Source organism: Benincasa hispida, chromosome 8, assembly GCF_009727055.1.
Source record: "Benincasa hispida cultivar B227 chromosome 8, ASM972705v1, whole genome shotgun sequence".
NCBI classification, from domain to species: Eukaryota; Viridiplantae; Streptophyta; class Magnoliopsida; order Cucurbitales; family Cucurbitaceae; genus Benincasa; species Benincasa hispida.
Window position 1 is genome coordinate 6,617,781 of NC_052356.1, and position 25,334 is coordinate 6,643,114.

General features: G+C 34.0%; 1 protein-coding gene across 10 annotated transcripts; it reads left to right on the forward strand.

Moving 5' to 3' along the window:
• The first annotated feature begins 11,731 nt into the window (after positions 1 to 11,731).
• LOC120083022 (ubiquitin-like protein 5) lies at positions 11,732 to 16,701 on the forward strand. Of its 10 annotated transcripts, none has more exons than XR_005483354.1 (3): positions 11,735 to 13,566; positions 13,646 to 13,762; positions 13,977 to 14,482. XR_005483354.1 is itself a non-coding variant. In XM_039038505.1 (2 exons), the coding sequence occupies exon 1, from the start codon at positions 11,816 to 11,818 to the stop codon at positions 12,035 to 12,037; it is 222 nt and encodes a 73-aa protein (XP_038894433.1). In that variant the 5' UTR covers positions 11,732 to 11,815; the 3' UTR covers positions 12,038 to 12,049; positions 14,969 to 16,701. The 10 variants fall into 10 exon arrangements, 3 of the variants coding, with proteins under 3 accessions (XP_038894433.1, XP_038894431.1, XP_038894432.1); XR_005483356.1 differs by having other exon boundaries at positions 13,661 to 13,762; XR_005483355.1 differs by having other exon boundaries at positions 13,678 to 13,762.
• Positions 16,702 to 25,334: the final 8,633 nt, after the last annotated feature.

Consider the following 25,334-nt stretch of genomic DNA (forward strand, 5'->3'; position numbering starts at 1 on the left):
TTTGCTAACCCTAGTTCTCTACATAATTGTGTAGCAAAATGTCGGTAAAATTGCGATTTTTGGCCAAATTGATCTCGATCTTCATCGACATGAACCCTAATTCTAGACTCGGACTTACAGGAGAATGATTTACAACAATAATGCCCAAAAAACATAGGGGCCTTTACATTGATCATATCAAAATCTAAATCTAAGACCAAATATTGCAAAAAAAAAAAACATTCAATTGCAAACCATAACATTCATAATGCAGTAAATCCCACCAAACCAATGCAAAAAAAAAAAAAAAAAAAAAAAAAAAAAAAAAAAAAAAAAAAAATTGAAATGTTTTATGGACCTTTAGAGGCCTTTAGTGGAATGATGACAGTTAACGGATGGTGGATCTCGTGGTTAAAGAATTTAGTCAACTATTTATAGACCATTGGAGCTTCGAGCCACAGGTCCATTAGGTCTCCCGGGTAGCTTGGATAAAGTCGAAAATCAGTGTTTGGCTTAGTTTGAAATGTTCAAATTGACAAGAGGGAGTTTGATTATATATGATATAATTGGACTGGTTAATTATATATGATATAACTGACTAAATGTATGAGATACATTATTTTGGAGAAAATTAGATATAAATATGATTTATATCAAGTGGAGGAGAAATTACTATAGTAGATACTATATGTGATATCAAACTATAGGGTAAGAATATAATATGATTATATTCATTAATTATTAAATTGGTTAATTATATGATAATTGGCCGAAAACCTCTCCCCGGTCATGCGTTAGTGGGAGAATCCGAAGTCAGTTATTGTAACCGAAGAATAAAATGAAAATTTGTTTCATTTGGAAAAAGGTTCGAAAATTCGCAATCGGTGTGAAAACGTAATGATCGCCTAGCTTGAGAGCCTATACGATAGTTGTTCATCGTCTAAACGATCGCACACCAGCACCTAAATGATCGCACGCCTGTCCCTAAACAATCGTTTAGCTTTCCTAAACAATTGCATAGTGTGTCGCATTTTCTAAACGATCTTCTACCTTTAATTAAACAATTGCTTAGTAAAACCTACATGATCGTGTAGCTTCTTCTAAACGATAAGTACCCTTGCTATACGATAGCTCTTTCTCTCCCACTTGCTTATCGTCTACACGATTTGCTTTTCTCCAACCTCTACCAAATTCACCAAAGACCACACTTTGTATTCTCACTCCGAGAATACCAAGGGCTCTAACTGGTGGTGTCGCCCCCGTTGTTCACTTGTTCGTGACTGTTTGTGTTGCTGCCATTCGTGTAGACAATCGTGCTGCTGTAGCTGACTAGTTTGCTAGGCGATGGAGTTCGAGTAGAGGTTCTTCTGCTGCTTCTGAGTTCGACGTTTGAATAGAGTCTTCAACTGATATGAGAACTTTTTCCCTTGTATTTTTATTGATCGAAGCATGTTGTTAATTAGTGTTAGTTTGCATAACTGTCTGTTGGAATCTATGTGTTGTATTTCGGTCACGATGAAATCGGAAAGATCCGAATGCGCTCATGGATGCTCTTCATTAAGAGTTCCTTCAACTATTTCGTTGTCCGGTCTTGTGCAAACTCATTGCACAAGATACCCTCACTCACATGTTACCTACATGAATGCGTTGGATCACTACATTTGTATCAAATACAAAGTGGGTCGTATCCATAATGTTACCAGGATAAGGTACCCAATCTTATCCCTATACTATAGACCCTTTAAGTTGTATCTTGAACATTGATCCCTATATGTCTCTACATACAGTTCAAAACTCATAAGACAATCTAGGATGTTAGTTTATTGGATTTGAGTGTTAATAAGACAAAATTAAATAAAACATTAATAACACTTATTGATAAAAAAATATTAATAACTATTTATTAATAGCGGTCATTCAATTACAATCACTATCTATGAGTTTTAGGGCATAAAACCCAACGGTTTCTATCTCTAGAAATACTTCTTGCTTCTTTTAATGAGTTCCACAACTACCTCTCTCTCTCTCTCTCGAAGTTAGTTATAGCTACTTGTCTCTATGAGTGATCATAGGCAAGCTTTTAAACAACTATACATTAAATGAATAGGATAACTTCCTTAAACTCTTCTTAGTTCATGATAATGACCTTCCACCGTATCCCATTAAGTTTAATGACTCACAGCAAAAATAAAAGCAAAAGAATAGATGGGGAAGTTGAAGAAAAGGGACCTGATGATATTAAGAAAGCAATATAGTTGATGAATACAGAATGAATAATGTCTCAAACAAACATGTACTACAACATCAATAATAGTAGAGTGAGATGAGTAGCCAGTTGATAGCAATTTCTTGCACTCAACAGATGGTTGCCAAGGTTACTGGTGTAGTTATGGTCGAACGAAGAGAGAAAGTCCTCTTAAACTATTGCTCCAGCGATACTTCGATGTTGGGTCAGGTGGAAAGTGAAGGTGGATTGTTCTCCCAAAACTCTCAAGATTTTTGGATCATAGAAAGTTCCTTTTTTCTTCTTGGTGTCAAGGCTCTATTTATAGAACCGTGCGCTATTCTTTGTTGGGATCCTCACTCTGATTGGTTGTGGTCATCTAACACGGTAGGTAAGAATGTCAACACTGCACTCATGGTCAACATTCTAGAAGTTTGACAGAAGATTCGTCGGGATAGTTTCAGAGATCCTGAGGCATGAGACCGTTTGCTTGTTCCTTGAAAGATTAACACATGTCGACTCCTTGCAGTAATCTGTGAAATAAACAGTTTTGGTGCAATATTCTCATGAAATGCGGTCAGTAGTTACTTTTTAAGTACTTTGGCGCAAACTTGATGTTTAGCATGAATTTTAAGCATGATTGAAGCATAATCTTCTTTCCTACCTTCATTATTCTAAACGAAAAGGCTACAATAACTTGTATTTCTACAAGCTATCACACCCCCAAATTTAGAATAATGCTTGTCCTCAAGCATATCTTATACTAAAGAAATTCATACTTACCCTACATCTTAAAATTACGCTAGTTGGCTTCTCAGGATGCATTTAACTTCTTACAATCCTTTTCATATCAACTATTTCTTTTAAGTCTAGACACTTCTCTAAAGAAATCTTCTCTTAATCTTGAACCCGACAAACTTTTGCTCAAAAATCTTTTTCTTATTTCAAATAATTTTATGTCCCTTTTTCTTTTTGAAATTCGTTCAATTGCAAAGAAGGATAGCTGCGTTTTACTTATTAAACTGTAAGTAAGGTGTTGAACTTGGTTACACTCTTCATTTTGACTTGCGCCCACGAGTGTCATACGAGTATCTAACTACGGTTGTGTTCCAAGTTCAACTCAACTCTTATCTTGCCTGAGTTTAAACTGTTGCCATAAAATGGAGTTTTCTTTTATATGTTGTTATTTACATTGCGTTGATCTTAGTAACCTGCTTTCATTCTGATTTACCTGCACGGGTGTCATGCAAGATATCCAACTGTGGACATGTGCCTTTCTCAACTTAACTTTTAGATTGGATTTTTCTCCCTTGCGCTGATAGCGGAGTTATATTCCCTTTGTTAAAATTATTATTTTTTTCCCAGTCTAAAAAAATTGAATGCATCTACTCAGACTTCTCTCACCCCCAAATTTTTTAGAATGGTGATAACAGGCAGAAATGCACGTTATTACAATGCTAAGTTATTAAACAATGCAGGATTGCAATGATAAAAATATACAAAATTGCGTCCAAAAAGCATTAAATTTACAATATTGCGGTCGCATGCATCCATCGCATTAAAATAGCTAACTTGTGTATTTTGTGCAGAATATGCATTGACGCAAGGTGGAAAATGCGATCCAAAGAAATCAACGGCCGAGCGCATTAAGAGATTGCGTTAATGCAAGGCTATATGATTATTTGCACTCACGATTATCTGCTCAAGAAGGTTGCTGCATAGAGTCGACGCATCATGGTGGGCACATCTAGGTGAAAAGCACAATAAATCACGATGAAACAGAAAGCTGATGACAGTCGATTCCGAATTAAGTTGACAAGCCATTAACGAACTCCTGTAGAAAGTACACTCAACTTTTCAGTGATAAATATTCGGCGCATCAGACAGAGAATTAATACCATCCCATCAGTGCAATCATAAGAGAGAAGAAGCCTTTCACCCTGAAGCTCTATAAATACCAGAGGCCACCTTCAGTGAAGGAGAACATACAGTTAGATAATTTTCTCCATAGATGAAGCAGCCTTGTTCATATTTTTTCTTGTATTTAGAAGGCGGAGCGAGAGAAGGGAAGAGATGCCGGAAGATCGCCCTGGTCAGCTCAAGAGAGAACCCAGGAGGCGTGGAAAAATAGAGAGAGGGTCGACTCTTGGGAGAGCAAGATTATCTTTTGAGCAGAGTAGAGAAGAACAGTGTAAAAGCCTTGGGAAGCAAGAGATTGCTACCAAGCTCTTTATTTTTATTCTGCATTGTTATTCTGTATTTTAATTATATATCTATAAAATGGAACTTGCTTATCTACATCTTTTCACTCTCTTAAAAGCACGCATGAGTAGCTAAATCTATCAAATGGGTTGAGAAGAACTTAGCTAACATGACCTAGGATCTTCATTACATGCGATCATCTTGTTTTATGTTGCACCCAACACCCCTTTAGAGCTACTCGAGAGAGAGTCTAAAGAAAGAACCTAAGACTTGAGAGAGCTAGGTTAGAATCTAGACTCGAGAGAGCAAGATTAGATCTGCATAAGCAAGAGATAGAGACTTAGAGATAAGCTCTGTTGTCAACATGCATTGCATGCACCCTAGAGATAGGTTATGGTATTATGCGGTCACCTTGTTTGTGTGAGTGTCAACTGTCATCGCATAGACAAGAGTAGAGGCTTATGTGTAGGTTCTATAGACTTCATCACATATATCGCATGCGTTCTAAAACTAGAAGCCGTAGCATTTGCGTTGAGAGATGATTTGCTATTGTATGTGTGTAGCATGATCGCATAACATGAACGCAATCCTAGGAAGTGTTAGCTGAACCCTTTCTCAACCCGTTCCCCGCATATTCATCGCATCTTCTGAATTATTAACTCTTTTCCTAACTCCGTTGCATACATTTTATACTGTAAACAACAACCCAACAACTCTTTGATTTATTGGTTACCGCAAAGTAATCTAAAAATTATTATCGCATATTGTTTTCCTTAGTCTCTGAGTTCGACCCTGGACTTACCAAGAAACTCAGTAGGATTTATACTTGAGTCCTGCTGAGAAAACTTGTTGCACAATGCATTTTCCATTACCACAATCTCCTTTCATTATTTCACCGCATAAAACAACGCATCAAATGGCAAGGTCCTCATTGCATTTGATGAAAAACAAAAATAAGCTTATTCAAATATTTTGAAAAAAAAAAGAAGGTTGAGAAGAAGCATGAACGCATAAAAGGTAAAATAGTCAATCAGGAAAGAAGATACTAAGATTGAAAGACACATGCAATATTTGAGGAAAGAAGTAAGTCGATGTATAAGAATCATCACCGTTGCCATTATATCAGTGCATCACAAGATATAACATTCAAATGAATTTCATCAGGATAAGGCATAAAAGATAACGAGGTAAAGGAAAAGATTAAAAGAATGGACGCGAGAAGCAGAGAAATTCATTAAACATCAAAATGGCACAAGAATACAATAATGAAGAAGATAGATTAAAATAAGAAAAACACTAGAGTAAGAGAAGAATCACAATTTTCACTTCAAGACCCCCAAATTTCATTGTTGTGCTGGAGGATCATCACTTGGCGGAGGGGGAGGCATAACACCTTACGAGTCAGGAAAACACAAAGGTTGACGAAGGTTAGGAGGGATGGTAGGGCTGTGCAGATAGGCAGTTAGGAAACTTAAATACTCATGATTCCTCTTAGCCTGCAGACGTTGATTGTACATTAACCAAGACTTGAGCAAGGTGGCGTTGTCATGGTGCAACTCAAAAAGGGATTGTCGAATGGAAGAGAGCTCAAGGGAGAGAAAATTTATAAGTTTATCAATGGCAGCGGATGAAGGTGATGGGGATAGGTGAGGTTGCAATGAAACACCAACAGTCTCGCCATCTTCGGGTTGGGGTTGGTTAGAAGGGCCAACACCCGATTAGAAAAATGATATTGAACGAAATTCTAAAATCTTTCGGTTAACAACACTTACAATATTTGTTAGGTATGAGCATGGTAGACCGAAAAACCGACCCGACAGACCCAAACCGGTCAAAATTAAGTCGGACGGTTGGTAATTAACAAATTTCGGTTGAAATCGGTTTAGGTTTTTTTTAACCAACCCTCATGTCAGTTGGTGGAGAAGGTTTGTCAAGACCCAACCGATCCAATCGAAATATTCTAAACATATAATTTTTAAAATGAAGTTTACGCCTAGGGTTTTTAAAATGAAGTTTACACGTACCACGTAGGGTTTTTTTAGAGACTCTTCATCTTCAGTCTCATTGCACTTCAAGTTCACGCCGTCATCCATCGCTCCGGTGTCTGTCCATCGATCTGTTACAGCCCAGCCCAGTGGCAGTTGCCAGCCACAACCATTGATCGGGAAGCGTTGGTTGAAATGATAATTGTTGACAAATTGCCATTCAAGTTTGTGGAGAGTAAATGATTTAAGAAATTTGTGGATAGATTAATATGTGCAAGTCAACCTAGATTTATTGTTCCATCTCGGTTTACTATGACTAGAGATGTACTTTAGTTGTATGTTAATGAGAAAAACGTTTGAAAGACACGTTTATGAACAAGAAGTATAGAGTTTCTCTCACTATAGATTGTTGGACATCGAGACAAAATATAAATTACATGGTACTAACTGCCCATTTCATAGATTTTGATTGGAGATTACATAAAAGGATACTTAGTTTTTATCCAATTGAGAATTATAAAGGTGATACTATTGGTAAAACCATTGAAAAGAATTTGAAGGATTGGGGCATTGAAATGGTAATGACTTTGACGGTTGATAATGCAAGTTCAAATGACACTGCCATTTATTATCTTCTAAAAAGATTCAATAAGGGATTATTGTTTTCTGGAGAATTTTTGCATGTTCGTTGTTGTGCTCATATATTAAATCTTATAGTATGTGATGCTTTTAAGGAACATAATGATTGCATTAGTAGGATTCGATATGCTGTATGATTTATAAGATCTTTTCCTGCACGTTTTTTGAAATTTAAAACATGCATTGAATTTGAAAAAATTTATTGTAAGAGTTATGTGATGTTCCCACTAGATGGAACTCCACATATTTGATGCTTGAGGCAACTATGAAGTTTGAAAAGACTTTTGATAGATTAGAAAATGAAGATACTTCTTATAGACACGATTTGTCGCCAAATAAGGAAGATTGGACAAATGCTAAGATGTTGATTAGGTTTTTAAAAGTCTTTTATGATGTGACGTTGAAAATTTCAGGCTCTTTGTATACTACTTCGAATATGGTTTTTCATCAGATTATAGTAGTTCATAATTGTATACGTTTGAATGTTGGCAATGCAATTGCAATGCTAGTTGGAATGGCCAATAACATGAAGGCCAAATTTGAGAAGTATTGGGAGAACAATGAAAAAATAATTTATTGTTGTATGTTGCTATTGTGCTGGATCCTCGAAAAAAGCTAAGGTTTGTATCTTTTTGCCTTAAAATATTTTTTGAGCCAGAGGTTGCCAAATCTAGGGAAATGTAGTAGAGCAATGTTGTAAACGTCTCTTTCATGAGTACAGTACTTAGAATGGGAGTGGGAGTGGGGGTGGGAGTACTACTACTACTAATACACCAATCGTCTTAGCCTCGAAGACCATTATTGATTGTCATCCAACTGAGAAGGTGGGTGAAGACTTTGTCTATGATACAATTGATATTGATTTTGAAGGCGATGGGACTACACCTTTCGAATAGGGTCAGAGATTGATATTTATTTGTTGGAAGCCAATGTTAAAAATGAATGTGATTTTGACATACTTCGATGGTGGAAGATAAACAGTCATCGGTTTGAGGTTCTTAGCCGTATGACTAGAGATATTTTGGCAATTCCATTATCTATTGTAGCGTCTGAGTAAGCTTTTAGTACATGAGGATGTGTTGTTGATTCATCACATTGTTTATTGGCTCCAAAAATAGTGGAGACTCTCATTTGTACTCAAAATTGGCCAAATTCGGGTCCAATAGATTTTGAAGTTTAACATGAATTGGAAGAAGTTTCATTATTTGAATAAGGTATTTATTCAATTGTTTAACTTTAAACCTTATTCATTTGTATTTTGTAGTTGTAGCTTGTTAGTTTAAAACCTTAATGGGGTTATCTTTCTCTTCTTAATCTTAATTATATAGGATTCAAAGTGGTTATGGATAATGAAAAAGAGATTCAAGACCTTCCAGATTTTGTAAAGTTTTCATTTATCGATTAAGCATTTATCATTTACTAGCAGTGATTTTGGTTGTATTTGACTATTTGTGACGTACTATTTGTGTTTATATTGTAATTTGATTGTATTTGACTTTATGTTGTAATTTCAAATTTGATTATATATGTCATGTGACATTTGTGTTGTGACGTACTACTTGTGTTTTAATTGTATTTGATATTATTTGTGATGTACACTCTTGACTCTCAAATTAGTTTTGTTTTCAAATATATATGTATTATGTGCTTCTTTAAGTAATTAAGCCAACACAATCCCAAACAATGGACGTGTTAAATATTAAGGGTTGCCAAATCAAATCAAATCATATCAATATTTTATTTTTAATACCTTTATTCCATAAGTATTAAAATGTAAAATGATATCTTAAATTCTGAATCAAAATCACAAATTAAGAGAGAAAACTAAATATGATAAGACAATATTCAATCTAAATTGATTAACTAAATTGTTAGGAAGAAAAAGAAACTTAACAAATAATAAATTTTTACACAGTTGAAGCTTGAAGGAAACCATGAATAGGGAAATATGAAAGTTTTTTTAGGCATGAAAATAATTGAAGGTTAGTTTACCCTTATTTTTACTACTCTATTTCTTATTTTACTCGACTTCAACTTTTATCAATCTTTAAATTAGTTTTTCTAGACCTAGTTTTCAATTAGTTGACTTTTGATAGTTAATTTAATTTGTATTAGAAAATTGCTATTTATAACAATAATGATTTATAACTAAATATAACTCTTACCTAATAGCTAATAGTACTAACTACTAAGTGGTAAAATATAAATAATTAAATATAGCACTTTTCTGAGTAAGAAAAAACAAATAAAATAATAATACCAAACTGACCAAACCGACAAGCCGACTGATCGGTCGGCCGATCATGTTTTTTGCTCAGTCAACGGTTGGACTGGTTTGGTCAAGTTTAGGATCGATTATGCTCGGTTCAGCGTTGGTCCGATCGAAAAATCAACCCCGACCGGCCGATGATCACCTCTAGTCTTCGTTTTTGGGTATGTAGAATGATCTCCTTCAAAAAAATGTTCATTCTAGACCCACAAAATAAATTGATTGGATGAATGATCTCCTTTATTTGTGTTCAACTAAAAGTGATAGAACAATGGAGCAGTAGATGGTGTTCGAGTGAAACTGAAGAGATGAAAATGATTTTCGTTTACTTGTCCCATGGTTAAGATCTAATAGCATTTAATTCTAATGTACAATATTGGTTGAGAATAAATGACATTTAATTCTATTGTACAATATTGGTTGAGAATAAATGGTTGAATTAAATTGTAGACGATTGGTGATTGGAAGGGAAGATCAAAGGATGAAGAAGAGGATGGAGATAAATATTTAAAGTCGGGGGTAAAAATGACATTTCACATGTGGAAAAGGTCAATGAGAACAAAGTTTTTAGAAAGAGGTCATCCACAAAAATTTTTTTGCTTTTTGGGTTATTGTATGAAATTTTCCCATTCTATTTGGATTATAAAAATATTTAGGAGTCTGATTTTCTAGAATCTCAAGGTGAGGAAGTTGATTTAGTCTCAACCTTCAATATATTTTCATAAAATTGTCAATATACTTGTAAATATTATTCGTTGTTCGTTTATAGTTTTAAATGGACTATTAAATTATATTTTTTGCCATATAATTTTACCTATTAAATTGATGTTACTTTTTGCCGTAATATTTCTTTAATATTTTCAATATTTTAAGTTTATTTTTGAATCCTTAAAATTTACTCATTTCAACTTGTTTAAAAAGTGGTAATTCTTTTTTTTTTTTTGTTAAAAAGTTTGTTTTCAAAAGTTTTTTAAGTAAAATTTGCGACAATGAAATCTAGAAAATTTGGGACTTCAATTTTCTAGAATTCTTGAGATGAGGAGTCGATTATTGGGAGTTAGAGATCGATCTCTAATACATTTTTATTAAATTTTTAATACGCTCGATTATATTTATTTAATTCATTATTATGTTTCTTTGATAATACTTTTACTTATATAATGTTCATATTGAAATTAAATTCGATTTCTAATTAATATTTCTTTAAGTTTTTAAATCTTTTTTTTTAAAAAAAAACTATTTTAAAGTCATTTAAATTACATCTTTTGTGTTTTTGAACATTTAAAAAATTAAATATTATTTCAAAAAAGTTTTTTAATCAATTTTTTCTTATTACTTGTTCACTTTTCCTAAAAGAATTCCTACGATGGAATCTAGAAAATTCAAGAGTCTGATCTATTAGAATTCTTGAGATCACATTCCGACATTTGATCCTAAGAAAAAATAAATTTAATTAGGTTTAAAAAAATCCTTTTATTAAAATGCTATTGGTATAACGTATAATTCTTCCATTTATTTTTTTGTAGACCAAATTTTTTTTTGAAAGGTATTGTAAATTAAAGCATGGGGTGGGGAATCAAATCTCAAATCGTGAGGTTGATAGTATGAACACTATGCTTGAGCTACACTCTCATTGGCTTGTAGACCAAAATTTGTTTATTTTACTTCGCCATACAATCACACCCTAAAAAGGATTGGTGGTGACTTATTATTCTTTTTTTTTTTTTAAATTAAATCCTTTTAAGGAACATAAGTTGCTCTCCATCGTTCAGGCACACGTAGCAACACATGCGCTTCGATCCAAAAGTTCGGAGGTTCAATCCCCATCCTCAAAATTATTGAAAAAGCTTGAATTCATATTAAATGTAGGAGCATGGTTTAAATTTTCCATCAAAATGACCTCGAAATTTTAAAATTATGCCACAATTTCATTAATTAACTATAACGATTTCTATTAATTTTCATAAATTTTCCTTAAATTAATTTCGAGACTAAAAATAGAGCTATTCTTTTTTTTTGAAAAAAAATATAATCATTCCTTTGTTGAAAAAGGAAAAATTTAGATAAATTATTTTAAATGATAAAACTACTAAAAATATTTACAAAAAATAGTAAAATATCAAAATCTTCTATCATAAACAACGAGAGACTATTGTCTATAATTACATCTACAATATTTTAATATTATTTATAAATATATATTTTTTATTTTCCTATATTTAAAAAAAATTATAAAATAAATACCGAATTAAAACGCCTCGGGTTCGAAATCGATCGCTTGGCTGGATGATACAAAAGGCAAGCGGTAGATAAAAGGACCGTTCGCGAGAAAGACGTTGAGGTGGACCCCACCCACAAAACGCGTAAACCTAGTTCAACACGTAACATAAACCGCCATCCCCCTTCCTTCCTTCTCTATATAAACCGCATTCAATCCCCAACATTTCTGCATATCCAAAAAATTCTCTTCTTTCGTTTGAGTTTCATACTTTTCTATTTGCAAAGCGAGGGGCGAAGATGATCGAGGTAGTGCTCAACGATCGTCTCGGGAAGAAGGTCCGCGTGAAGTGTAACGAAGACGATACGATCGGCGACTTGAAGAAGCTCGTGGCCGCTCAGACCGGAACCAGAGCCGAGAAAATCAGGATTCAGAAGTGGTACAACATCTACAAAGATCATATCACTCTCAAGGATTACGAGATTCATGACGGCATGGGGCTGGAACTCTATTACAATTGATTCTGAATCGCTGTGAGTTTTTTACTGCTTTTTATGGTTCTTGCTGTGTTTGGTGGCGTTTTGGTGTTTCCTTGTTTCGTCGGGATTCGATTTCTAGAACGTTTTGTTTAGTTTTTCTTGGATTTTAGGGTTCGTTTGACGCAGCGATTAAGAGGCAGGCGCGTGTTTTTAGAGTTTGTAAGGATTCAGTTCTGTCTGTCCCTAATACGAGCGATCGGATATTAATTTTCGATGGATGTGGTTCGGTGGACATCGCAGATTGTAAACCGCACTTCGAAGCCTTTGTTAAATAGGGATCCCGTTCTCTTTCCTTTTTCTATTTTGGAGATTTATTTACGGTCCATTGAAATATCAAATCGGTTGCTAGTTTTGAAATCATGGTATTTCTTCTGATGTATGGGTGTTTTCTCTCTCCGAGGTTTGGAAATCCTTTGGAAAACGCGTATTGGGAGCGCTCAATGTGAGTCTTATATTTGCTGAACAAGCGCTACGGTCAATATTTTGATATCTACAACCTGTGTGTGGAATTGTCTACCGTGTGGATGACAGCGCGTCCTCAAGTATCGGAAGTTTCTTTCTAAGGGAGTGTTTAGTTTTAGAAACCTACTTATTAGTAAACAAATCTTTGTTGTGCTTATCTGAATTCTCTGTTAATTGACTCCTTATTATAGGGGGCTTTCATCCTTTTCCCACCGTATTCTCCAGCTCTTTAAATGAGCCAGAAATTTTATTTTGAAGTTGATGCATAGCTGTGTAGCTATGCCTTGTGCTGCGTTGTCCTTTTGGTTTTTTGCTTATAAGGGTGCCAGAATCACGCATTAATTTCCATTCCAAGCACAGATGGTACAGTATTCTCTTCGTTTTAATACCAGATGAGGAAGGAATTAGGAAGTATCTGTGTTCCATGTTGAAAAACTGCCACCATCCTTGAACTTGATCTAAATATTCTTTTAATTGAAAAATCAATGTTTGATCCAGTATCCTTGTCATTATTTAAATTCATATAATAGTTTAGTTGTGTTATGGTTACTAATAGGAATGTAACAGTTTCGAAGTAAATTGGAATCCTGAGTGGAGACCACCAAGTTAATCTTGGTATTTTTTTCTCTTGCTTCTCTCAAAACCATTCTTGAAACAATTCTTAAAAATGTTATCCACAGTGCCGGAGGGGTTGAAGGTGAAATTCTTGTCTTATTGACAATAAATGGGATTAACCTTCCTCATAAATTTGTTATTGATGAAAGAAGAGGTGTTTTCTATGTTAAGGGAATTTCCCCTTTTTTTTTTGATCCATAGCTTTTTTCCCTAGCATTGTAAATAATGATATGGAATTTTATTGTTCCCTTCTTTCTTACTCATGTTAGATACTATCTATCATCTATCTGTCATCTGATAGGAGTCGTATTGGTGCATCTCCCAAGGTGTGAAGGAAAACTTTTTTGAGCCTCATTGTTTAGATTGATGGAATTTGAGAATTGAGCTGGGAGCCCGGTTTGTGGTTTTGGTGAGGAGGATGACATGATAAAAGAGTAATGTTCTGCTCTTTGGTTGTCTAGTTATCAAATCCTACTCCAATGCTGTTTCTCTACGATACTAATTTTTACTCAGGTTGATGAAATGAAGGATTCGTGGTGTTTTAGGTGTCTTGTGGCATTGTGCAAGCATTGCTTCACTAAGATGCAGTATCTGCCTAAAGCACATACCAAATTTGGTGCGTCTCCCAAGGTGTGAAGGAAATTTTTTTTCAGCCTCATTGTTTATAAGTCGATGGGGGCATATAATTATTAGATTGATGGAATTTGAGAATCAAGCCGGGAGCCCGGTTTGTGGTTTTGGTGGGGAGGATGACATGATAAAAGAGTAATGTTCTGCTCTTTGGTTGTCTAGTTATCAAATCCTACTCCAATGCTGTTTCTCTACCATACTATTTTTTACTCAGGTTGATGATTTCAAAAGTGAAGGATCCGTGGTGTTTTAGGTGTCTTGTGGCATTGTGCAAGAGCATTGCTTAGCTTCCCTCAGTAAGATGCAGTATCTGCCTAAAGCACATACCAAATTTAGTTTTGGATCAACCATTTCCAAGATTCGGTTCAAACCAACAAAAAATACGGACATTGTTGTTATAGAATTACCTTGTCAAGAATTTCCTTTTGTGTGATTTGGAGTTGTGGTAGCTTTCTGGATCAAGATTGCGCCAGATTCTATTGCTGTCAAATTATACTCAAATTACCTTAGGATGTGAATATAGTTGATCAAATGTTTGAATATGTGAAACGTGAGGTGGGCGGGAACTAATTTACAGTCTTGGAATATAAAGTGGGTGACACCAAGCATAATATTAGTATAGTATTGATGCTTGACGATGTGAATTACCATGTTTAATCCTACATATTATATGTCAAAAATATTTGAATTATTGATTGTTTGTTCTGAAACTTTCAATTATATTTATATGTCTAGATCCCTTCGTGCATCTCTTCTCTTAAAATGATAATTTTTCAGAAAATATAGTTCCAAATCCGTTTCTTATATGTACACATATACTATACACACACATATATATAATTGCAATATATAACATAGTGTTTCTTTTTCAAATCATTATAATACACGTAAAACTTAATCTAATTTTGTAATTTTGTTCAAAAGAAATTTAAAATAACCCAGAGGCAATTCTTCTCATTCATACTTTCAAGACAGCTGTTAAATAATAGTTATTGCAATAGAAAGGTAATAACATAGTTTTGAGGGCTATATAAGAAACTTGAAAAGAAGAATTTTGCTGTTTCTTTTTGGTGTATATCTAGTTTGGTATATACAAATCTTCAAGAGTAGGTGATGGACGACTACAGGATCGTCTGTAAAGGAGGGAAAATTCTTGCCTTCAATGTTTTCCTTAAGTTATGTGTTGCTCATGTTTCATTCATTCAGGATAAAGATTATTTGTGATACTTGTATGCTGGGTTTTGGCAATGCGAGCATAAGGTTCCAGAATGATGAAATAATGTTGGTAGTTACTCCTTCCTAGATCCCCGAGTCTCAACCTCAACGCATAGGCGTCTTTAGTAATTGATCATCTGTCCATTCGAGGCTCCTTCCACATCTGCATCAATAGGTTAAAATATTTATGATCGTTTTGTAAACAGGGACTGTCCAAAATTAGTGGTTGTGTCGGAAGATGTTAAACTTCATGTATGCAACCTCAGATTGTTTGAAAAATTGTAAGATCATTTTTTTTTTGTGATATCCTTCCTATAGGAAAAAACTAGTCATTCATTTTACTGAAAAAAGTCAAGTCATTCAGAATTTCGTATTACATGAATATGTGACCATTTTTCTTTAAGTAAGAGATTGGCCATTGTGGTCCCGTCTCTTCCTGGAAAGCCTAAACCCTCATATGTATTTTTGATCTTAGAGGTTTGGTCAAGGAAGCCTGCCTCCTATTATGCTAATTTCTTCTAGTATTTTAAATTTTCTGGACTTTCAGTTAAATTCTTTTCCTAGAGAGCTTCCTAGAAAGCATTTTGACTGGTTGATTTTTCTTTGTGATTTTAGCGAGGATAATGTCTTTATTTATATAGAGAATGAAGATGGATATCTTTTTAATCTCTCTCGTTTAAGAATACCTTGCAGTCAGTTTTTATAGTTTGAATGCCTTGTTAGAGTTGTTTTAGTGGCCTGTTTTTTGAATATTTTGTCTCAATTGAAGTATTAGTTGGCCACTTGCAACTCCTCACCTTCCTTTTCCATGCTCCATCTTTCTCATAAGCTCATAAAATGAGCTCTATACCCTTGAAGTTTCAACAGGCTCACTAATTTTGCATATATTGAAGTATTAGGCGGCGTTTCTAGTCCGACAGTCATAATGAGGTTGTGTTCTACCTTTTTAAGTCCAAGTTTTTCTTTGTTGACTTCATTCCTTTCCAACTATTTGTCATTGTTTTGGAACTTCTCTTTTATTGATTCTTTAGTAGGATCTTCATTCAATTTGTCTCTTTTAAGATGTCCTGTTGAGGGAACAAAAGTATCTCTAGCCTTCATCCTTGCTTCCATGCTTCCAAACATATTAATGGTCATTTGGTGTATTGAGTGTGTATGCTATGCATCCTTCTCCTTTCTCCATAATAGTTTTGAGCATTCAACTTATTTTGTACCAAGCTCCATTAGATGTAATGGCATTGAACTGTTAAGTCCTTTATTCCCACTTATGATGCATATTCAACGATTTAAGTTACATAAATGCATTCATGTCTTATTTTCACGCACAACTTGATAATGCTTTAATGTTCACGAAACAACTTTGATGTTTTAACACATTAATGTAATATTTCCCTTTTTCCTTCTTAAATGTGTATCCATGTTTTGAAGTTTGCATTGAAATCTTCACAAACTTAGACAACTTTCACGATTTTGTTTTTTTTCTCCTTCATACACATTGTATTCAAGACAATTGAAGTGTATTGATTGATAAATTCTAGGGGCAGTAACATCATTCTTGTTTTGCATTACACTGTTTACTTGCCAAAGGCTAGTTCTTTTTCCCTTCAAAAGTTTTTCTTCATTGACAGAGCTACCAAACCAGCACATTATGGAACCTGACATACTTGTAGGCATACATTTTAACTTTCAACCCAACATTATAGCCATCTTCCTAGATCACCCAATCGATTGGATCAGTCATCGAACTTCAACTTTCTGTCAATGTTGGATTTCTTCCATTAACATAACCTCAATTGTAGACCAATTCAGTGTTTATTGAAACTCGTACAAGTGGCTTTAACACCATTCAGAATCTCAACAAGAGCATTTTCATCAACAGAAACAAAACAATCCCAACATAAAAAAACTTTTAAATGGAAAAGGGACTGCTTCAAAGCCCTATAAAATTGTTGGACAAGAGCTACATTCAACTAATAACTTATTTGAATCAGTGCCAGTATAAATATGGAAGGACAGTCTCCACAAAGTAGCCGATTGAGAAGTTATTTCCAACAAATTGAGACTCTGGTCTGTTAATTCTTACTCGAGGACTTAAAATCTTTAGGCTGATCTTTCAAATTCTTCCTTTGAGAGGGATCGTCGACACCCAAATCTTTTGAATTCCACAAAATGATCTTCATGCCTGAAATGATAGGGCCCCCTTCCTCGATGAAGGAATGATTTCACAAACTTGACAACTGCCTAGTTTATTGAAAGAAGAAAAATCCTTTGAGAAATTTCCAACATATGTGGTGGGTTATTCAATTAAGTACAACCCAAAATATTCCACACCTGCAAATGGCCATTGAAACACTACAAAAACCCTTCACACAACTAAACTATGAGCTATTTAAATAGAATTCAAAACAGTGTAAGCCACAACTTTCCCATGCCAGAAGAACCTTGATGAATGATAGTTTTTGCTTGTAGGTTTGCATTTTAACTTTCAACCCAACATTATAACCATCTTCCTAGATTGCCCAACCGATTGGATCAGTCATCGAACTTCAACTTCTTGTCAGTGCTAGATTTCTTCATTGACAACTTCAATTGTAGACCAATTCAATGTTCATTGAAACTTGTACGAGTGGCTTTAACACCATTCAGAATCTCAACAAGAGCATTTTCATCAACAGTTCTTCCACAATAAAGGATGAAACATCAGGAACTCCAAAGCCCTAAATTCTTATAACGGTGAAAGATTAGAGACTTTTTAACGAATAAGGCTCTAAACAAGACAATCCTAGCATAAAAAACTTTAAAACCAGGAAAAATGTGGAAAAGGGACTGTTTCAAAACCCTATAAAATTGTTGGACAAGAGAGAAACATTCAACTAATAACTTATTTGAATAAGATATGGAACGATAGTCTCCACAAAGTAGTAGATTGAGAAGCTATTTCCCACAAATTGAGACCCTAATCTACTAATTCTTACTCGAGGACTTAAAATCTTTAGAAAAATTGCACTTATCTTTCAAATTCTTCCTTTGAGAGGGATCGTCGACACCCAACTCTTTTGAATTCCACAAAATGATCTTCATGCCTAGGCCCCCTTCCCCGATGAAGGAATGATTTCACAAACTTGACGACTGCCTTAGTTTATTGAAAGAAGAAAAATCCTTTGAGAAATTTCCAACATATGTGGTGGGTTATTCAATTAAGTACATCCCAAAATATTCCACACCCGTAAATGGCCACCGAAACCCTACAAAAACCATCCACACAACTAGACTATGGGCTATGTAAATAGAATTAAAGCAGTGTGTGTAAGCCACAACTTTCCCATGCTAGAAGAACCTGGATGAAAGATAGTTTTTGCTTGTAGGTATGCATTTTAACTTTCAACCCCACATTATAGCCATCTTCCTAGATTACCCAATCGATTGGATCAGTCATCGAACTTCAACTACCTGTTAGTGCTGGAAACTTCAATTGTAGACCAATTCAGTGTTCATTGAAACTCGTACGAGTGGCTTTAACACCATTCAGAATCTCAATAAGAGTATTTTCATCAACAGTTCTTCCACAATAAAGAATGAAACATCAGGAACTCTAAAGCCCTAAATTCTTATAATGGTGAAAGACTAGAGATTTTTTAACGAATAAGGCTCTAAACAAAACAAACCCAACATAAAAAAACTTTAAAATCAGGAAGAATGTGGAAAAGGGACCACTTTAAAGCCCTATAAAATTGTTGGACAAGAGATAAACATTCAATTAATAACTTAGTGCCAGTATAAATATGGAAGGATAGTCTCTACAGATTGAGAAGTTGTTTTGCACAAATTGAGACTCTGATCTCGAGAACTTAAAATCTTTAGAAAAATTGCACTGATATTTCAAATTCTTCCTTTGAGAGGGATCGTCGACACCCAACACTTTTGAATTCTACAAAATGATTTTCATGCCTGAGAATGATAGGGCCTTCTTCCCCAATGAAGGAATGATTTCACAAACTTGACGATTGCCTAGTTTATTGAAAGAAGAAAAATTCTTTGAGAAATTTCTAACATATGTGGTGGGTTATTCAATGTAGTACAACCTAAAATATTCCACAACCATAAATGGCCACTAAAATCCTACATAAACCCTCCACAGTTTAGACAGTACATCCATGTAATAACATTCTCATATGATTTCCCTGGCTCATTAGCTAAGCATTTATAGAGTACGTGTGCACAACTGGAGGCCTCAAAATATTAACAGGACTCCACCCATTTGCTAAGCATTTATAGAGTATGTGTGCACAACTGGAGGTCTCAAGATATTAACAGGACTCCACTAAGTTTCGATAGCTTCAGAAGCTCTACTAGCAATATTAGCTTCAGAAGCTTTAAGAGAATAGAGATATTGAAAAAAACAAAAGAAGAAGAAATATTTTTGAAAAGGAGAAGATATATAAAATCGAACTCTTAAAACCAAATAAGCCAGCTTCAGAAAGGAAACCCAGAGCTAGAGAACATATAAACAAAATTAGTTTTAGAAATTTCCAAGGAAGAAGGTTTAGTATTGACTAGATTTCCTTTTAGAACTTAAGCATAGTTTTTGGGTGTTGCCCACTGTAGGTAGATTTTAACAAGAACCTTAACAACTTGAAGATGTTAAGAAAGGAAAGAATTAAGATGGATATAGATGAAACTTAAGATGTTAAAAATAGCGACTTTTTCCCTCATTCGGAAGGAAATCTTTTATCATATCCTAGAAAGTGAACTGGCTTGTTTAAAAGACTCCACAAGATGTTTGAGAAGCTTTTTACCTCTCGTAGATGGTTGTACAACACATTATCGATCGAGAAGGTTTTTGTCGTCGCTAGCAAGCCTCTACTAATCAAATAATATTTCTAAATAACCAAACCGGTTACTTATACTATAAGGTAAAAGAAAACTAAGTACGAAAATTTAAAGTGTGGAAAGTAAGATAGATTGAGAAAGAGAGAGAGTGAATACGAGATTACCTGCATCTCGATTAAGGGGCTGTCGGGCTATCTATGAACCAATTCATTGATTAAACATTATTCATGGATTATCTGCTTCTTAAGCTTAATCGAATGATGGAAATCCGGACAAATTCCCCAAGGAATCAACATGAAATTGATTCTTGAATTGACACTAAGTAGTGTCATGCGAGCTTTACTTAGATAGTCACATTAAGCTCTTGGATCAATTAGGACATTAAGTTAAATTGGCTAAATCTAACCTAACGTATTTCCATTCCGTTTCAATATCTTTCGCTATTGATGATCCTAGAATCCTAGCAATCAAACCGTAGTTATAATTAGAACTTATTGCTATTCGAATTAAACATGTTTTGGATGCAAAATTACATACACATGCACATGGGTTGTTAATTTAATTTAACCCATTCATTCATTCTAAACATTCAAATGGGGAAAGGAAAACAAGTGGCAGAAAACTCGGAAAATTACGTCAAAATCAACATTTAGGCCTTCAACCATTCATCAATCTGAATCTCGATACCAAAATATACGAGTAAGTGTCAAAATATAAGGAAATCTCATGGGTTTGGCCAAGAATATTCAAAATCGAGCCTTAGAGCTAAGAAGTTGACCTAACTCTCCTCTTCCCTTAACCTATAAAATGAAATGCATATTTGTAGAATCTGCGTAGCGCTGCGATGCTCTCACCATATAGCGTAGAGGGTGGGTTGTGGAAGCGCAACAATGTTCTGCATTGAGCACGTGGAGAAATCTGCAGCATCGCGACACTCCCATTATTGCAAATTTTGAGCTCCGAAAAATGCACGGCGAGTCTCTTGATCTACTTTTCCTTGGCTATTCCCACCAATTTTGAGCTTTGCAACCATGCATCAACATTTGTATAAGTGATGAACTCCAAATTCTTACTGCATGCTTGAGAGTGATATTAGAATCGTCAAAATTATGTCATTTTAAAATCTCTCGAAAGTGCATTTTTTAATTACTCAAAATTTGTTTAGTTTTCAATTTTATATCATTGAAATTGGTTTTGAAGGATCAAAATATGTTTTGAGGTAAATTTGAATATGACAAAAATGGTTTTAATCATTTTAAAAACACTTTTTAAAGAATCCATGGAGATGAACTTTAGTTAAGTACTTGGGGTCAACAATGGCTATTGGCTTGTCCCAAATCCTAGAAATATCTGTTTACAGTCCTCGAATATGAATTTTTCTGAAGTCAACAGAAAGAGTTGATTTGATCATTAGGTGGTGGCCAATTCAAAAAAATATGTTGATCTAGGGTATTGCTTATAATCATCACCAACTCGAACAATAGCATCTCCCTTAAGAATGGTCTTATAATCTCATTTATCCGGAGAATTAGTTGGAGCAAAGGCATAACTAATCACTTAAAAGAGTTCCTTTCTAGTATTAAAAGTCATTTCTACTCCTAATCCTATGGTAGCCCATGCACCGGTACGTTCTCACTTGAGGGATGAATGAAACATAACTTAAAAAAGAAAACGAGGAAGAACTTTCTCCCTAAGCTGGTAACAAGATCTGAAAACACATTTATAAGGAAAAGAAGTTTGAGGGATCCACAAAGGTAATACTAGCATATTAGCTTATTTCTCTTGGAGTCCTTTCTTTTTATTATCTATGTTAGATTATTAGCTTCAGTGAATCTGATACTTATTCACAGTAATTCAGTACCACAAAGATTGGTGTATAGATCATAGTGGCATGGCCATCTTAGAAGAGTTTTATGTCTTCGTGCCAACGTGATTTCTCTATCTGATCTCTCTGTTTCTTTTTTTTTTTTTAATCCAATATCACAACATTCCTTCAAAAGGTCTTTCATTGCCCCATCAGCTTATTTAAGAACCCCCAAGGGTGCATAATTAATTGGATCAAATAAGAGAAACCTTCAGAGAACCAAGATGTTTCTATGCTTTTTCAACCCCATGAGTTACCACCGAGTGACTAATTCATGGTTTGTCTTAAAGGTAATCCCAAGTGTGAAATGAGCAAAGGAAAGCAATCCTTGTAAGTTATAACCTCATCATCACAGACTATTTTATTAACCTCATCATCACAGACTATTTTATTAACTCCATATTAGGCACAATACACCACGAGGGATTGAGGCGACTGGTATGAAGAATGATATTGGTATTTTAGCCTTAACTAAAAAATATTACATATTTTTTTTTTACACCATCACAAGGAATTAAAGGGGATAATGGATCCTTTATCGAATTTTCTTGGAGTAGAGAATCTTTACTCGGCGTCTCATAATCAGGATGGAAATGTATTTTGGAAATTTTCAACTTTGCTGTTAAAGACTATTCTTTTATAGTTTTGTCATAGCTTCTAGGATTTCATTTAATATTCATCTACCTATCTAAATTCTTGTCGGAAGAGGGGATGACGGCTGATATAAATTTCTTCATTCTATTATCTAAAGGATGGTAACTTCCTTCGTTCTATTATCTATAGGCTGGTTTTTTAGAAAATTTAAGAGGCATTGGGAGTTATTATAGTTGGTGGTTATTATAATTCTCTATAAGAAATAATGGATACAATAGCTAACGAAAAAGACTTTAAAAGACCTTTCATAGCCTTTTTTTTGAAGGTCTTAACAACCCATGAGCTTTTTTGTAGAGTTATAATGGATGCTATAGTAGAGTATGGAGATATATGTATGTGATTATGAAAACATTCAATAGCATTAGTCATTAAAGTTGTCTTTAGCATATAATAGCATGCTCTCAATGCTATTCGTTATCACATAATAGCCTTTTTTTTCTTAAGGCTATTATATCATATATATATCTTTAATCTTATATTATAACAAATAACATTGAAATGATGTCCATTTACATTACAAACACTTGTTTTAAGTTAAATAGACATGAAATAATTCATAATGTATGCATTAAATACAATGAATTCCTTTCATTATTGAAATTTAATAATCAATTTATATTAGAAACTATAAAAATTATCCAATAATACAAAAAATACATCAAATTTAATTTTCAACTATACAAGGTTCACAAAATACAAAATTCATCAAGTTTTGATGATTATAGCATCATGGAATTGAGCTTCCATCTTTGATCTTTATCTACCTACATAAAATGTCAATTAGCGTCAAATTGGTTTCCAGAGTCACAATTGAATGTCAAAACTATATAAAAAGTACATAGTCATTTTGACTCTCAAAACAATCTAAAAATATGTAGTTTATTAATAATCGACAAAGTTACGTAAACAAAATTATTAAATCTTTAACTACCTCTAAATTCATGAGTATGTCACTCATTTTAGCTATTCTCAATGTAACAAATATATATAAGCATTGGTCAGGAAGGATAAGTTGACATTAATCTTCATAGATCATTGAAATAATAAATGCTACTAATTAGGCAATAATAGTACAAGCAATGGTCATGAAGAACATATGAAAATACTAGTAAAATAGAAAAAAAAGACTCAATGAATAAATATTGTTTTCCTATTAAGAAAAAAAGCAAAAAATAAGCATGACAAACATGTTAAAATAATACTTTTTTACCTGCAGTTCGTTGACAAGAAGATTCCAATCTTGTATATAGTCACCAATCTTGTATATAGTCACGAACCTACAAATAATATTCATGGTATAAAAACAAAGCAATGAACAATTGAAAGTGAGAAGAGAAATAGTATAGAATAAGAGAGAGGAAAAGGAAATTCTTATTAAAAGAATAAGAAAGTGATAATTCAAAATGTTCTAAAAGATATTTGAAACTGAAATTTGAGCATTTGTATGTTATTTTACCTGTTTTAAAAGTCTCATGTTCGGTAAATCTGGGCGAGCATTGAGTTCTTCATAGTGGGGGTGTTCTAGATCGGACCAAGACTTGGATCGAGTTCGATTGAGGATTGAATTCTGGACTGGATTAAGACTTGGATTGAGTTTGATCGAGGATCGAGTTCTGGACTAGATCAAGTTCGGGACCGGATCAAGTTCTTCATAGTGGGGATCGGGAATCGAAGATCGAGTTCTAGCATAAAATTTTTAGACTAGAATTATAGAATCATCAACCATCAAAGGAAACAAAACCCAATATAGAACTGCATTCCATTTAGTTAACTCAATCTCAAGTGTAGAAACTATAATTGAATAACAACCAAACATAAACAATAATCAATTGCTAATGGAAAAACGCAAAAAAGAAAATCCAAAATCAAATAAAAAAGAAAATGAAAATGGATCTAAGGATGAGTAAAGAGAGGAAAATCACACTCACCAAAGTTGCTACAATCGTGATTTGAGAATGATAAAGAGAGGAATGAGTACAACATGGGTTTTAAGTGAACGTTGTGATTTGAGAAAATAAGGGTTGAGATTTGAGAGAGAAGATTGAGATTGTGTGGAGAGACAGAAAGGAAAGAAGAGAAATAGAGAAAAAGAATATATGGTCGGTTTTGTGTGTTTGAAGAAGGGGTGAAAGCATGCAACCCCCAAAATTTTGAATGTTTGGGCGGATAACTACGAAATTTTGAGCGCACCCCAGAAATTTTATTTTTAACATTTTTTTTAGAGCTCTCATAGCCTATTTTTTACAAAAGGCTATGTCCAAGAGCTATAATAAGTCCATATTTGTTGTAGTAATATGTGACTTATCATAGTCGGTAGATTATAATAGTCGATGCAAACTATTTTAGTCTGGGTTATAATAGTTTGTGTTTGGGGTGTATATTATCTTAATCTGGATAGAAAATAATAAATCTATCACAAATAGTAAAGAATACGAGAAAGAGGGATTTGAAATAGTAATATTGGAGTTAAACATCAGTTATTATAATTGGAGCCCCAAAAATGCAATGGGCTATAATAGCTCACTTCACAAACTTCATTTTGGTGGCCTAAACCCCTCTATTAAATACACACTGTAACTAGACGTCTGCTTCACTGAAGTATTAGTTATACTCTTATCACACTCATCAAATCATCTTTAGCATCCCAATAATCTTAATTTTTCTAACTCAAGGCCAATGGAAAATAGTGTCCATACCAAGTTTCTTTTGGGCACAATTACCGATTGGTTAGCCAATACTTGGAGAAGTAAGTCTTTTTGCCTAGTTTTGTGAAAGTCTAGAATGGTAAGGTCAAAAGAGACTAATGTTCAAAAGGAGTACTTTTGAAAACTAGGAAAGTTGGAATCTTTTTAAATAGACTGCCTTGGCTTGTAAGTTTGGCAAACATTTCAGAAACTTCTCAAATTTGACATACTAATATGTTTCCTCATGTGGTTGATCCTCTTCAGGAAAACAAATAGAATTGGAGTTAAGTTACTCATCTCGTTAAACTTAGTGAGGAAGTCTCGA